The sequence below is a fragment of the Lepidothrix coronata genome, unplaced genomic scaffold, assembly GCF_001604755.1.
Source record: "Lepidothrix coronata isolate B3197 unplaced genomic scaffold, Lepidothrix_coronata-1.0 Scaffold179, whole genome shotgun sequence".
NCBI lineage: Eukaryota > Metazoa > Chordata > Aves > Passeriformes > Pipridae > Lepidothrix > Lepidothrix coronata.
In genome coordinates this window covers 1,590,945-1,604,939 of record NW_016690359.1, presented here as the reverse complement: position 1 = coordinate 1,604,939, position 13,995 = coordinate 1,590,945, and the positions used below count along the sequence as shown (strand labels likewise).

At 50.6% G+C, this 13,995-nt stretch overlaps 1 protein-coding gene across 1 annotated transcript; it reads left to right on the top strand.

The window, feature by feature from the left end:
• The first annotated feature begins 427 nt into the window (after positions 1–427).
• On the top strand, positions 428–2,000 carry LOC108504916 (cygnin-like). Its single transcript, XM_017830444.1, has 2 exons — positions 428–514; positions 1,867–2,000. The coding sequence occupies exons 1-2, from the start codon at positions 457–459 to the stop codon at positions 1,998–2,000; spliced, it is 192 nt and encodes a 63-aa protein (XP_017685933.1). The 5' UTR covers positions 428–456.
• The last annotated feature ends 11,995 nt before the right edge of the window (positions 2,001–13,995 follow it).

The window sequence follows — 13,995 nt, the reverse complement described above, 5'->3', positions numbered from 1 at the left end:
ATGGAGGGAGAGTTATCAGTGCATTGTGTCCCTGTTGCATCCCACTGCATCCCTGCCAGAGGTTGGGAAAAGCCTGGAACCCCGTGATACCGATCTTGTTCTCCCTCCATCGCTGCACCCACAGATCCCCATCAGGTCCCTCTGACCCATCCTAAGGTCTCTGCTATTGACAGCCCCTATTCCTTTGTGTTCCAAGGAGTGCTGAAATCCTATCTGATATTGGGCAACCACCTCTGGGGGGAGGAGGTGGCTGCCAGCACACAGGGAATTCTCTCGTGCCATCACTGCACGTCCAGCCCCAAACAGCACTTGGATGAATTCCCATCTCCCCAGCATCCCCAGGGAAAGGCTCTATAAAAACCAGGGGCTGCAGCCTCCCTGTACATCACCTCCTCCCTCTGAGATCTCCAGCGCTCCTCTCTCCAGCCTTGCTGAGATCCCAGCTCAACTGCAGCCATGAAATTCCTGTACCTTGTCTTCGCTGTTTTCCTCCTGGTCTCCCTGGCCACTCCAGGTAAGAAGGGCTGAGATGAGCTTTATATGTTCTTTGGGATTCTTCTAAAATAACTATAGCTCTTGCAAATACCGTTCTTACCCTCTGAGGTGGCTGCTGTAACCTGGCCAGGTACTTTAATGACTTCTTTCAAGGGACAATAAAATGAGAACTACCCTCGCAGGGATTTGTGTAGAAATAATCTGTGAAATTTCTGTCAAATTGAGGTTAAAAACTTCAGTATCCAGTCTGGGAGGGAGCCCAGGCCAGACCATTCCAAACAAGAGTCTGGATGTGGCCACTTCTCCTGGGGGGTCAGAGAATTCCATAGTGCCAGAGGGGCTCTTCTGGGCAACTCAGCTCTCTGCCAGGGCTCAGTCCAGGGTGTGTTTAAAGGCTTTAAGCTGAAAGAGGGTAGATTTAGTTGGGATACTAAAGGAAGGAATTCTTGGCTGGGAGGGTGGTGAGGCCCTGGCACAGGTTGCCCAGAGAACCTGTGGCTGCCCCATCCCTGGAAGTGTCCAAGGCCAGGTTGGACAGGGCTTGGAGCAACCTGGGATAGTGGGAGGTGTCCCTGCCTGTGGCAGGGGGTTGGAATGAGATGAGCTTTAAGGTCTCTTCCAATCCAAACCACTCCATGATTCTATGACTGTGTTTTATTTACTGATGTGCCATAGCTCTTGCTGCTAATTCCTGTTTCTGAGATTCTGAGGCTTTTGAGTCCCTGTACAGGAGCCAAGAGGGGATTTGAGGCTGAGATCTCCCAAACAGGCTTTAGAAACCCCTTTCAGAGTTCAATTCTCACCCACCTGGGCCAAGCCTTTCTCTTGACCCACTTTTATCCTTTTAACAGTGAATATTTGGTGCAAAGCTGCTGTGGGGCCAACTTTAAGCCCTTTGCAGCATCCTTGGTGTGACTTTTGCTGCTTTGCTCTGAGAACACTGATCCTTTAAGGGGAGGCACAGGACAAGGAAAAATGAATGTGCACAGAAAAACATCTTTATGAACTCTGCTTTTGGGGTGTCTCTCACCAGGAGATTGAGTCTGCTCTCCTCCGGAGCATCTCTTTCCCAATCTGCACTTGTTAGGTGAGGGGAGGGAGGTATTCAGGGAGCTGCTCTGGCTTGTGCCCTTCAAGGTCCCTTCCACCTTTGAGTCTGGAAATGTGGAAATGTGGGAGGCAACAGAGCAGGACCTCCCTACAAACAAGGTCTCATCCTGCTGACCACTGTCACCCACCTTGGAAGGGATGGGAGGGCACGGAAGTGGGGCACAGATGCCACATTTACACCTAGATGAGATGGAGGGGATGGAAATAGGGGCACAGAGGCACCTCTCCTGACCAAACCACTCTCCCTCTGTCATCCTGCAGGCTATGGGAAGGTCCTGAAGACCTGTGCCAACCTGGGGTACTGCTCCAACCAGTGCTCCAAGGTGGACACCTGGTCCTACTCCGCTGACTGCAAGAACTACTGCTGCATCCCACCTGTCTGGAAGGGGAAATAGGAGCTGAACAGGAAGCACCTGAGGAAGAGGAGGCACCATGGCGGCTTTGGGGGCAGATTCCCAACTGTGTAACCCCATTGTCACCCCCTCCTCTCAATAATTAAAAAGAGAAAAAAAGGAGATATAACTCTGGTGTGTGTGGTGTGGTTACTGGTGATCCCATGGTCCCACATGAAGCATTAAAATTTTTCAAGCCCAGCCCAAAGGCTCCAGAAAAAGCCTGAACATCCACTGACAAAGAGGAGCAGAGCTGTCAGTGGTCTGAAAGGGTGGGAATTTGGGAAAGAGGTTTATTTTCCCTGGGGTCATTTTCCCTCTTGCCTTCTCCATTAACACAACCCTTTGGAGACAACGGGGAATCTTTAAGCTCCTTTCTGCTTTTTCAGGTGACAGGTGATCTGCAAATGCCTTAAAAAATGTGGGTGGTTCAGCAATGTCCCTCTCCCCCAAGCACAAGACAACCCTCCTTCCATGAAAATTTCAGCAAATCCACAGAGGTGGGAAACAAAGTCAGGGAGGGGAATGAGAAATGCAAACAAATCTTAAAATACTCCCTTCCTCACCACCTACTTCTTCCTAAACTGAGCTTCACTCCTGAATTCTCTCCCTCCTCCCCTCAGCAAGGGAACAGGGAATGGGGGCTGTGGTCAGTTCATCACATGCTGTCTCTATTGCTCCTTCTTCCTCACAAGGGTTGGACTCCTCATGCTCTTCCCTGTTCCAGTGTGAGTCCCTTTCCATGGGGTCAGTCCTTCAGGAACAGGCTAATCCAATGTGGGTCCCTTCCATGGGGTCAGTCCCTCAGGAACAGATGGATCCAGAGTGGGATCTCTTTCCATGGGGTCAGTCCCTCAGGAACAGGCTGATCCAGTGTGGGTCCCTTCCATGGGGTCAGTCCTTCAGGAACAGGCTGATCCATTGTGGGTTCCCTGTGGGATCCTAACTCCTGCCTGCAAACCTGCTCCAGCGTGGGCTCCTCTCTCCATGGGGACACAGGTCCTGCCAGGACCCTGCTCCAGCGTGGGCTTCCCAGAAGTCACAGCATCCTTCAGGCAACTCCTGCTCCAGTGTGGGGTCTCCAGGGGCTGCAGGTGGATCTTTGCTCCCCCATGGACCTCCCTGGGCTGCAGGGGCACAGCTGCCTCTCCATGGGCTGCACCTCGGGCTGCAGGGGACCCTCAGCTCCGATGCCTGGAGCACCTCCTGCCCCTCCTGCTGCACTGACTGGGGGTCTGCAGGGCTGCTCCTCTCACTTGTTCCTACTCCTCTCTCCAGAACTGAAGCTGTGTAAGTTTTTTCCTCCCCATCTTAACTCTGTTATCCCAGAGGTGCTGCCACTGTCACTGTTGGGCCCAGCCTTGGCTCCACTGGACACTCCATCTTGGCTCCAGCTGGAATTGGCTCCACAGGACACTGAGAAAGCTTCTGGCACCTTCTCACAGGAGCCAGCCCTGCATTCCACCCCCCAGCTACCAAAACTTTGCCACATAAACCCAATACAGAATCCAGCAGTGAAACAGTTTCTGCGAGGAAAAGGTGCTCCAACCAGCTCTGCTCCCTCTTCCCTGAGGAGGGATCTGGATGATCCTACCCACCACCATTGGCCACCTGGGGGTTTGCTGGAGGGTTTTTTCTCAGGACGAAATTGTTATGAGTCAACTTCTGGCATTACCAAACTGTCTAATGGATCCTTTTATTTGTAGAGGAGTCAGGGACCAGAGGAGCTACAGGGACCGAGTGATCATTTCCCTTCTAGGCAGAGAACAGCCTAGAGGGGTGATTGGGAAAATTGGGGGCTGTTTAATCCTCAGCTTTGTCTTCTCCTCTCCTTCTCTCCTGCTTTTACCTTGCAATGCAATGGATACAGTGCAGAGAGAACAACTGCAAATCCACAGGAACTGGGATGTGCTCAGCATCTTAGAGCTGTGCTGTCCAGTCGGATGTAAAACATCCCCTTATTCCCAGTCCCTTCACGTGGATAGGCTTGGAGCAAGTGCTCCTGCAGCTTTTGCTCTCCAGGGCAGGCAGCCCCAGCCACGTCAGGCCATTCCAGAGGGAAAGGTGTCATCATGCAGTGCCAATATTGTTCAGTCTCCAACATTCCCTCACTGCCAGGGAACACAACCTACAGTGTCTCTGCTTGGGTTCAGCCTCTTCCTGGGCTGGAGGTGCTCTGGGATTTCTTTCCTTCTCCAGAAGGGAGAAAGAAATGAGGGAAGCAACACATTAATCTCAGTTCGATATAAATGTAAATGCCAGGACTTCTTTTTCTTCTGCCAGTTACCTGGGCTAGTGGAAGGTGTCCCTGCCCATGGCAGGGGATTGGAATGAGATGATTTTTAAGGTCCCTTCCAGCCCAAACCATTCCATGATTTTATGATTCTTCCCACTTTTTGTGAAGGACATTTTGGGTGGGCAGTAGAGGCATAAGTCACTTGCCACTCTGGTCACCTCTGCTTTCCTACATTCCATTAACATATGTTCATAATATATTCATAATGCTTTCCTACATTCCATTATTATATGTTTACAAAGTCCTACACTCAGAGACTAAAACTGAGTTGCTATTTATCCTTTCTGCAGAAAGTGGCTTCCAAATCACTTGGATGCGGCCAATATAGGAGAAACTTGGGAAATTTCAGGAGGGCTTGGATGGTGCTGTGTTCAGGCAACTGATTGAGTCTCAGATGTTTGGGATTCACCTTCCGAATTCCAGAGGGGGTTTTGGTAGGAAAGACATTTCAACTTTATAACAACCTTCATGTCCATTGCCACAACATTTTGGATTCCAGCGCGGGGTCTGGGTCTTGCCACACAGCTGGGAATGCACAGGGTGGCATTGGCTGGTGTGGTCCCAGTCCTCCCAGATCTCTGTTTTGGAAGGGAAAAAGAAGGGAGACCCCTCTCCAAGTCATTGCTGTAACACTGATCACCACAACCATTCCTCTGACCCAACACCAAGTCCCCTGAGCAGGGACCAATACTCCCAGCTGTCTGTGCCAAAAGTTTTGGCTGCCAGGCTGAGAGGAGTCCAGCTCCCATGGGAGAGACCTGCACAGGCCACACAAGATGCCTTCAAAAGAGCCAAACAGGCACAGGGTGGACGTCTCATTGTCAGATGGCCACTGGGTTGGAGTGACACAAGATCCCATTAAGCAGCAAACAATGTGTCCTGGGACACCAGCGAAGTCACGCTCCTCCTTAACTCTGTCCTCCCTGGCAAGAAATGTCTATAAATATCAGGGTCTCCAGCCTTTTTCTCAGCAGCTGATCCAAGATCTCTCTGCCAGGCTGCCTCCCAGAGCTGCTGTGATCCCGGGGGATATCCAGTCATGAGGATCATCTATGTTGTCTTTGCAGTTTTCCTCATGGCCTTGATGGCCACACCAGGTAAGGTGGTAAACTATGTGGAGCAGAAATGAGGGATAATAGTGAACCACAAAGGAATTTAGGTGAAAGTGTTCAAGGAAGTGTCCAAGGCCAGGCTAAACAGGGCTTGGAGCAGCCTGGGATAGTGGAAGGTGTCCCTGCCCATGGCAGGGGGTTGGAACTGGATGATCTTTAAGGTCCTTCCCACCCAAACCATTCTGTTATTCTGTGAAAAAAGTATTGTCCCAGGAAAGTAGGTGTGGGTGGTGGGTCTTGTGTGGAGATTTGGGTTGGGTTTGGCTCTCAAGACTTATGGAGTGGAGTTCAGCTCCAGAATCATCCCATCCTACATTTAGACATCCAACACCCAGGGGTCTCCACGGGAACTGGGCTGTGTCATGGTCTGTGCTGTTGACTGTGAATTAGTCAATGTTGATGTGCATCTTTCTGTCTTTCCACAGCCAAAAGTCAGTCCAGAAAGAGCTGCAGAGGGTATTGCTCCAGGACATGTGGTAAAGGAGAGAAGGAGGAGCACACTGAGGACTGTGGGAGGCTGCACTGCTGCCTGGCACACAGGAAAAGGAAGTAGAGCAGAGACATTCCATGATGAGAGAAGGGAAACAATGACATTTGCAGTAGTTTCTTCTTGTCTCATGGAAGTAGTTTGATCCTTTCATTAAAAAAGCCCAGATCTCACCCCCAAGTGTTCTGTGTAGTTCATTGTCCTCCAAAATGTTGTGTGCAGAGGACTGGGAAACATCTGGCAAGTCTTGCCAGACAAGTTCTTGTTCATGGAGATATGATCAAATGCAGATACTGGCAGTGGGAAGCCATTCCCCCTTGTCCTGTCACTCCATCCCTTGTCCAAGGTCCCTCTCCAGTTCTCTTGGAGCCCCTTTAGGCACTGGAAGGGGCTCTAAGGTCTCCCCAGAGCCTTCTCTTTTCCAGTTAAACACCCCCAGCTTTCCCAATCAGAGGTGCTCCAGCCCTTGGAGCATCTCTGTGGCCTCCTCTGGACTTGTTCCTTTCCTGTATTGAGGGTCTCCCAGAGTGAAGCAGAGGAGAAAAATCCCCTCCCTTGACCTGCTGGCCACACCTCTGGAGATGCAGCCCAGGATGCAGATTGCCTGGCAATCTGAACCAGCAGCCCAGACATAATCCCAGGAAGATGATGGTTTCCATTTCCAAAGCCCTTTTGGGTTTTTTCAGAACATGTCTTTGACACATCACTACCCTTGCAGGCATCTGGGATGTCCCAGCTCCAGCTCACACTCCCCTGCACTGCCAATATTTTGGAAGTGCCCAGGGCTCTGTGAGCAGCTCTGTGCTGAGCGGCAGGAGCACTTGGAAGGCACAGAATCCTCGGGACTGAGTCACTGGAGAGTGAAGCACAAGGAGAGAGACACAGTCTGCCACATGTCAGACAACAGACTGGATCCAGCAAGGGTTGGTGCAGCCCAAAAATGGTGCTGTGGCTTCTGAGCCTGCAAATTGCCACCAATAATTAAGTTTTGTCCCCAGAAAGACTTAGTTGGTTTTTTTTTCCTTCTTCTGTCTTTTGTCATTCGCCCCTGTTTTCTCCAAAACAGGGTAACTCTCCCAAGGAGTTGGCACTAAATGGAGAAAGCAGCCCATGGCACCCATGAGTGATGAAGAGACTCTTCCCAAGGAGATGGAATAGGGATCTTGCCCTCCAACTGCTCTTTCTCAGCCAAGGCAGCGTCTCTGGGCATCACTGGGGACACCTGGAGGAGAAAAATCTGGTCAATGTGAAAGCAAACTATGAGCCACTGGTCAGAGTTGAGCTGCAGCCACTGACAGCAGCAAAGAAAGTAGAGCAGAGCTTGGGAAATGTAAAGAATAGTCAGGGAAATACATCCTAACTGCCAGACACCATCCATTTGGAAAAATTTTGGAGGGTCTCACCATGGGTTAGGCAAGTTGCTAAATAATACTGTTGCTACCAAGATGTCAAATACCAACCCTGAGGCATTTGCCCTCCTGACACTCATTCAGGCCTCACCCTGCTGAAGAAATCCAAACAGGATCGTGCAGGGAATGAAGCAGTTTGGACCTGCCTCCCTCAAGGCACATCTGTGGCTGTTTCTGCAAATCTGGGCATCCTCTCCAGCTCTTGCAGCTTCTCCCTCCCAGGTCAAAGCACATTCCCTTGGGTTATCCAGCCCCACTACTGTGGGAATGCGCTGGATGATCCAGGCAGTCCTTCAAAGGGCTTCTCACCTTCCCCGTGTTTTATTTAAACAAGGATTTAAAATGCCCAGACATGAAAGAAAACATTTGCCTGATCTTGAAGGAACACTTCCTTCCTTTTTCTGGACAAACTGGTAGTGGGCAGGGTTAGATGGGATATTAGGAAGGAATTCTTCACTGTGAAGGTGGGAAGGCCCTGGCACAGGTTGCCCAGAGAAGCTGTGGCTGCTCCATCCCTGGAAGTGTTCAAGGCAAGGTTGGACAGGGCTTGGAGCAACCTGGGATAGTGGAAGGCGCCTGTGGCAGGGGGTTGGAATGAAACAGTTTTTAAGATCCCTTCCAACCCAAACCATTCTATGATTCTATGATCCCAAAGTCTTCTTTGCTCACCATTTTCTTGGAAAACCAAGCATAAGTTGCCTTCTGCAGATGTTTGAGGCCAATTTTTCCTTTCAATTGCATCAGTGCCCTCAGCTGTGGACTCTGGTGTCGCCTCCTACAAGACAGAGGGGAGTTACCCTAAGCCCAGAGGAAAAGGTTCCCCATCTCAACTTGAGAGTAAGGAAATCATGGCTTTACTGAGTTTTAATGCACAGCAAAGGGAAAGGATTTAAAAGCTGAAATTAAAAATTGATCACGGCGGTTTTATCTGGGAAAAACAGCCCATCCCACGTCTTTTCCCTTCCCCAGATGTTCTCCACCAACCCCAATCCCAGTCCCAGTTTCACCAGGGGGAGGGCATTTATTTAAAGAAATTGTTTTATGCTTATGGAAAAATGTCAGTAATACTGCTATCACACTGCCCTCGTTTTTCCCCATCTGCATTCCTGAAGCTGTAGTAAAATCCCTTAGGAGGGGCAGGAACACCCACTCAGAGCACTGGGAGTGATGTCCACTGCTGGTGCTTTGCCCACCTCACTGGTTCCTGCTTCCAGTGTGCCTGGGAAAACACAAAATCCACTACAGATAATGATAATTTCATCTTTTAGGGAGCTTGCAGAGCTTTACAGAGCCCATTGCACCTGGCTGGAGGTGTCAGGGAGGCAATTTCCTCCTTGTCTGGGATGTGCCTGTTCACTATGCTGGTTGGAAATCCATAACATATGCTCATAAAGGCAATTTCCATCCCTCCCAGCATCTTCCCAGGATCCCCCTCATGTCCTGACCACCACACAGGCCACATGCCAGGTACAAACAACAGCAAAGGTGTCCCTGCAAAGGACAGGGAATGTGGAGGGATGGGGGATTGCTCACACACCAGACATGGTCTGGACATGGCCAGGTAGTGCCAGTTGGCCTCAGGCCCAGAAAACAGGTCCTGGCACTGTTTAATGGTCTGGAAGAGATGCCTCCAGTGCATCCAAGTCCACGGGAGCAGAGCCAGAAATACACTGCGGGACATTTCTCTGGGAATGGTGGACTAAGGGAAACAGAGGTAGGAGGACAGAGCTGAGGATGCTGGTTTGTATTTGTGCCTGTAATTTTCCAGAGGCTGCAAATCTAATGTGGAGAGAAGGGTGAACTGATAAAAGGAAAGCTTGGAAAAGAATGGAATTTATATTTGTGTTCCCATCCAGCTTCCACTTCCAAAGACAAAGCCTGGAGAATGGATATGCAGGGGATGGGCACATGGAGGGGACCTCATTTCCAACTCTGAGGAGCTTCTGCAATGAAAACTGAAGCAGAGGAAAACTCAGGGAAGGGACGTGGGAATCTTGTAATGGGGGGTGAGGCCCTGGCACAGGTTTCCCAGAGAAGCTGTGGCTGCCCCATCCCTGGAAGTGTCCAAGGTCAGGTTGGACAGGGCTTGGAGCAGCCTGGGATAGTGGGAGGTGTCCCTGCCCGTGGCAGGGGGTGGAATGAGATGATTTTAAGGTCTCTTCCAATCAAACCATTCTGTTGAGGGGACACTCTGGTCTTCTGTGGGAGGGTGACCAGTAGCACAGGCTCTGGTGCAGCAAAGGCACCGGCTGGTGGAGCTCGTCCCACCGTCCTTGTAGAAGGACAGTTTGGGAATAGAGAGCACAGAGAGCTGAGACTGCAAGGCAGAGTACCCCTGGCTCCTACTCTTACCCCTGGAGCTCCCAATCCAAACATCCTCTCCCACAGAAGCTGCTCTGGGCACCATGGATGCTGAGGAAGGAGCAACCCAGGCTGCTGGGGCTGCCAGCGTAGACACAACTTGGCTCACGTACGACCAAGGGAAAATTCAGATCCCTCTTCCAGGAGAAGGCAGGCACGATCTACGTTCCAGGCAAAAACCAGCACCAGCAAAATCCCAGCAGCAAGGCTGGGAGTGCGGCTTTTAGCAGCTCTCTACAGGCTGTGAGCTGTGTGTCCCACGGGCTTGCCAGCTGCGGTGTCAGTGATCAAGGTGAAACGTGTGTCTCCTGGTCAGAGCCCGGGAGAAGATTTGGGAAAGGCTGCCATCTCTTGGATAACTACAAAATAACGGCACCTGCCTGGGAAATGCTGCTCCTGGACACGAGGGATGCCACAGCTCCAGCCTTTTCCTTGGAGAAGTGCATCGACTGGAGTTATTCCCGCTCTACTCTTGCCCCCCACAACCCACCCGCGCCTTTATTTAGGGCAAACTAGGATCAGATCTGGAAATGAGCTGATTTTCTGTCTGGATTTCCGTGCCTTTTGGCAGTGGCTGCATCTGCAAGGCTGGGGCTGCACATCTGGAGAGCTCTGTTCAAACCACCTCCCACCTGGCTGGCTCAGGTCCCGAAAGCCACACAGGGGTGGAAGAGATGCCACCGGGCTCGGGACAGCAGTTCTGGGGCTCTCTCTCTGCCTATGCCTGCTGCTGTGGGGTGATTCCAGGAGCTCCTTTCACCTTTCCACAGAACCTTTTTGGCATTTGCGGTTGCCACACCTGCTCTCCCAAGCCCTGAGGTGCAAGCCCTGGCACTCCTGTCGTTCCTTGTCCCCTGGGTCCCCTCCACTGCTCCCTCTCCCAGACCCAGCTGCTCCACGGCTCTAAAAGCACCCGAGCACCTGCCTGCCTGCTGGCCCACTTTTCTGCAGATTAAACATTTGTCTAATGGCCATAAGCTGCTTAAACATGTCTTGGGCAAAGCCCCTTTGTGAGTATCCCGAGAATAAATGGCTTCCTGCTGGGACCACTGCTATCCCCCCACTCCAAGGCATTTCTTATGGATGCTTCATCTGTTTTCTTCCCCTTTTGTGCATCCAGTGTGTTCATCTCCCTTCCACGGGCAGAATGGAGTGAAAAATGTACCCCATTATGGACAAAGGGAGATGGCCTCTGTTACATGGCCAAAATCCCCAATCCTGCACCCCTTTTCCACCCTGTTCCCAGGATATCCTGTCTCCAGGATATTCCAATGCAAGCCACTTCCCCAAGTCCCATAATGTCTTCATCCATCAAGCCAACACCACACTGTTTAGGACCTGCCAATGTATGACTGTGCAGCACTTTCTAATTAGCCTGACAAAACCCAAATAAAATCAGAGCCAATATATCCATTGCTTCCAGGATTTTCCACCCCCACGAGCCTGGCAGCTCTACATCTCCATTGCTTTGTCGTGCCATCTCTGACCAAGCTGAGACCTTAAACCCAGCTCCTAAAAAGCATCAAATACAAATAAAGTGACTGTGCCAAAGCTGGTTTTGACAGTGCATGGCATGGGAGGAGGATTGAATTGACCAATACTGGGAATATCTGCCCCAAACAGAAAGAATTGTGAGTTTTTCCAAAGGGAACCTTTTATCTTGATATCTTTAACCTATTATTCAATTTTTGAGTATACAAAATTATACTCAGATGTATATTATAAATAAATAAAATTATGAGTATAAGATTATACTCAGATGTATATTATATATCTGAGGATGTATGATATAGACCCTTCAGTTGCTCCTCTGCTTTCTTACCTATAAGCAAATTATGACTCTAAAATCTGAATAATAACACATCTTGCCATGCTCTGAATATCCAGGGAATAAACAACAGAAAAGACCCAAGCATGAGGAGCAAGGCAAGGAATTCCAGCAACATCCTGTGCCCTAAAATCAAGGGGATTCATCCAGGGCTTAAGCTATTAGAGGGGGTGATGCTAAGCTGGGGCTCCTAAGCTGTGGCTCCTTGAATATTAGAGAAGGAAAGCGTGTGGGGGAGGTGGCTGGGATGGAGAAATGGGGAATGGCTTAGAAATTCCAGGTTTTAGAGTATCCCGGGGGTTGGTGGTTGTGATTCCCCTTGGGAAAGGGTGCTTTGGCAGGGGGGAAGAATTTGTGGGCTGCAAGGGAAGATTAAAAGGAGGGAAAGTCATGGTATTGCCCAAAAATGTGTTCTGTTTTTCAACTGGAACGTGGGATGCCCCCCTTGTGTTGGGAATCCCAAGGCAGGTGCCCCGAAGGCAGAGGTGTTGGGGCACAGTTCTTCACCTCTCACTACTCAAGGGCTGGGAAGAGCAGGAAGGTCCATAGGAAGGAACACAGGGGCATAAGGGAGACATGGAAGAGGGGAGGGAAGCAGGATGGTCAGCAAGGGCAGGAGTGGTTCCAGGTGCAGAACATGAGCAGAGACCAGAAAGGGGAGAGTTGCATTGACCAAGGTGATGTGATGGTTCCAGGAGCATCTCAGGACTTGGCACAGGGAAGGGTTTGGTAGATGCTGGACCTGTGGCTTGATGAGGGGGAGAATGGAGGGAAGAACAGTGTCAGGGAATGAAGGTGATTCATGCAATATATGACCAAAAGGATTTAGAGACAGTCCTGGTCTGGTCTGATGTTCCACTGGAAGAGAAGAGTTGGGTACTCAGAGTCACACACTCGAGGCATCTCCCAGCCCAACACACGGCCAAACAGAGCTTCCAGAATCCTTGGAAAGGCTCTGACAGCATTTTTACCTTGAGCTTGAGTTGGGCCACCCACCCCTGGGATCACCAGTCAGACGTCCATGTCCTGCTCTGCTCTTGGAGGGTGGATTCAGGTCTCCAGTACCTACCTTGGAGAGGGATCTCCATCTGGAGGCATTTTTTGACTGCAGAGTGAGGGTGGGATGAGGAGGTCCAGGGGAGGTGCTCCTGTACTCATGCACCTCACAGTGCAGGTCACCCTGGGGACAAGAGACTGAGCTATGCCAATATCTTAGAGGAAAAGGAGGCAAACAGGGATAAAGGGCCAAACCTCAGGAATATCTGCTCCCCCCGGCCCAACATCTTTTTGGTCCATTTGTCCCACATTTGTCCCAGCTGCCTCTTCAGAGGTGACCCAGCTGAGAAGATGAACAGGACCAAGCAGTCCGAAGGTCAGCAAGGAGGAACGTGGTGGTGCCAAGGTTGTGAACTGTGTCTGTGCTCTGGTGCATCCATTGTGAGGAGGATCTGGGTCACTTGGCTTTTGCACAGAGGTAGGGACCAGGCACAGACATGGCTGTGCCAGTCATAGAATCGCAGAATCACAGAATCACTGAGGTTGGAAAAGACCTCCAGGATCATCGAGTCCAACCTGTGACCCGTCCCCACCTTGTCACCCAGCCCAGAGCACTGAGTGTCATGTCCAGTTGTTCCTTGGACACCTCCAGGGATGGGGACTCCACCATCTCCCTGGGCAGCCCCTTGCAATGCACGACAACCCTTTCCACGAAGAAATTCCTCCTGATGTCCAACTTGACCTTCCCCTGGCACAACTTGAGGTTATGTCTCCAGAGACCCCTCAGAAGGGATGATGTGAGCAATGATCCCAGTCATAGCTACTGTATGGGACCAGAGCACCTCATCAGACACTCTCCAGGTATTTATAAATCTCTCAAGAGATTTACAGCTTAAGCACGGTCTCGTTCATGCATCAAACCCAAGAGTGGCCAGCTGGGCTGTATCCAGCCATGCCCATGCTATTAAACTTCCTCAGTCTTCAAAACAGGATGTTTCCTCTGGATAGTGCCTTGGGAAGGGCCCCTTGTCCATGCCGACTCCTGAGCTTCCCAGTATTATTTGGGTCAGTGTTTCATCTGAGCTGAAAGAAGCCATTTAGCTCTACGGGTGACTAAGCTATGCCCCAAATTCTTTAACTCCCAGGTATAGCTGTAGCCCCCGGGAGTTCAGCTTCAGGTATGGTGGAGTAGGACAGTGGCCACGTGGCCACTATGACCAGGAGTGGAGCAAACCAGAAGGCCTGTCAGCAAAGACCTTCACCAACAGTGCCAGCTCATAAACATGAGGTAAAACTGTAACTCATGCAAAGATAAGAAGCCACTTTTTTTTTCACTTTAAAAGTGAAAACACTGCAACCGAGTAATTACTCCAGGCCTGGCCATCCAGTCAGAAAGCATCAGGCATTTCTGAGCAGCCCTGGATGAGGGACCGACGGGGCTGGCTGGCATTTCATCCCAGCTTCCTTTCACTTGAGCAATCCGCTCCGGAGACTCCTGCTTTAGTCACT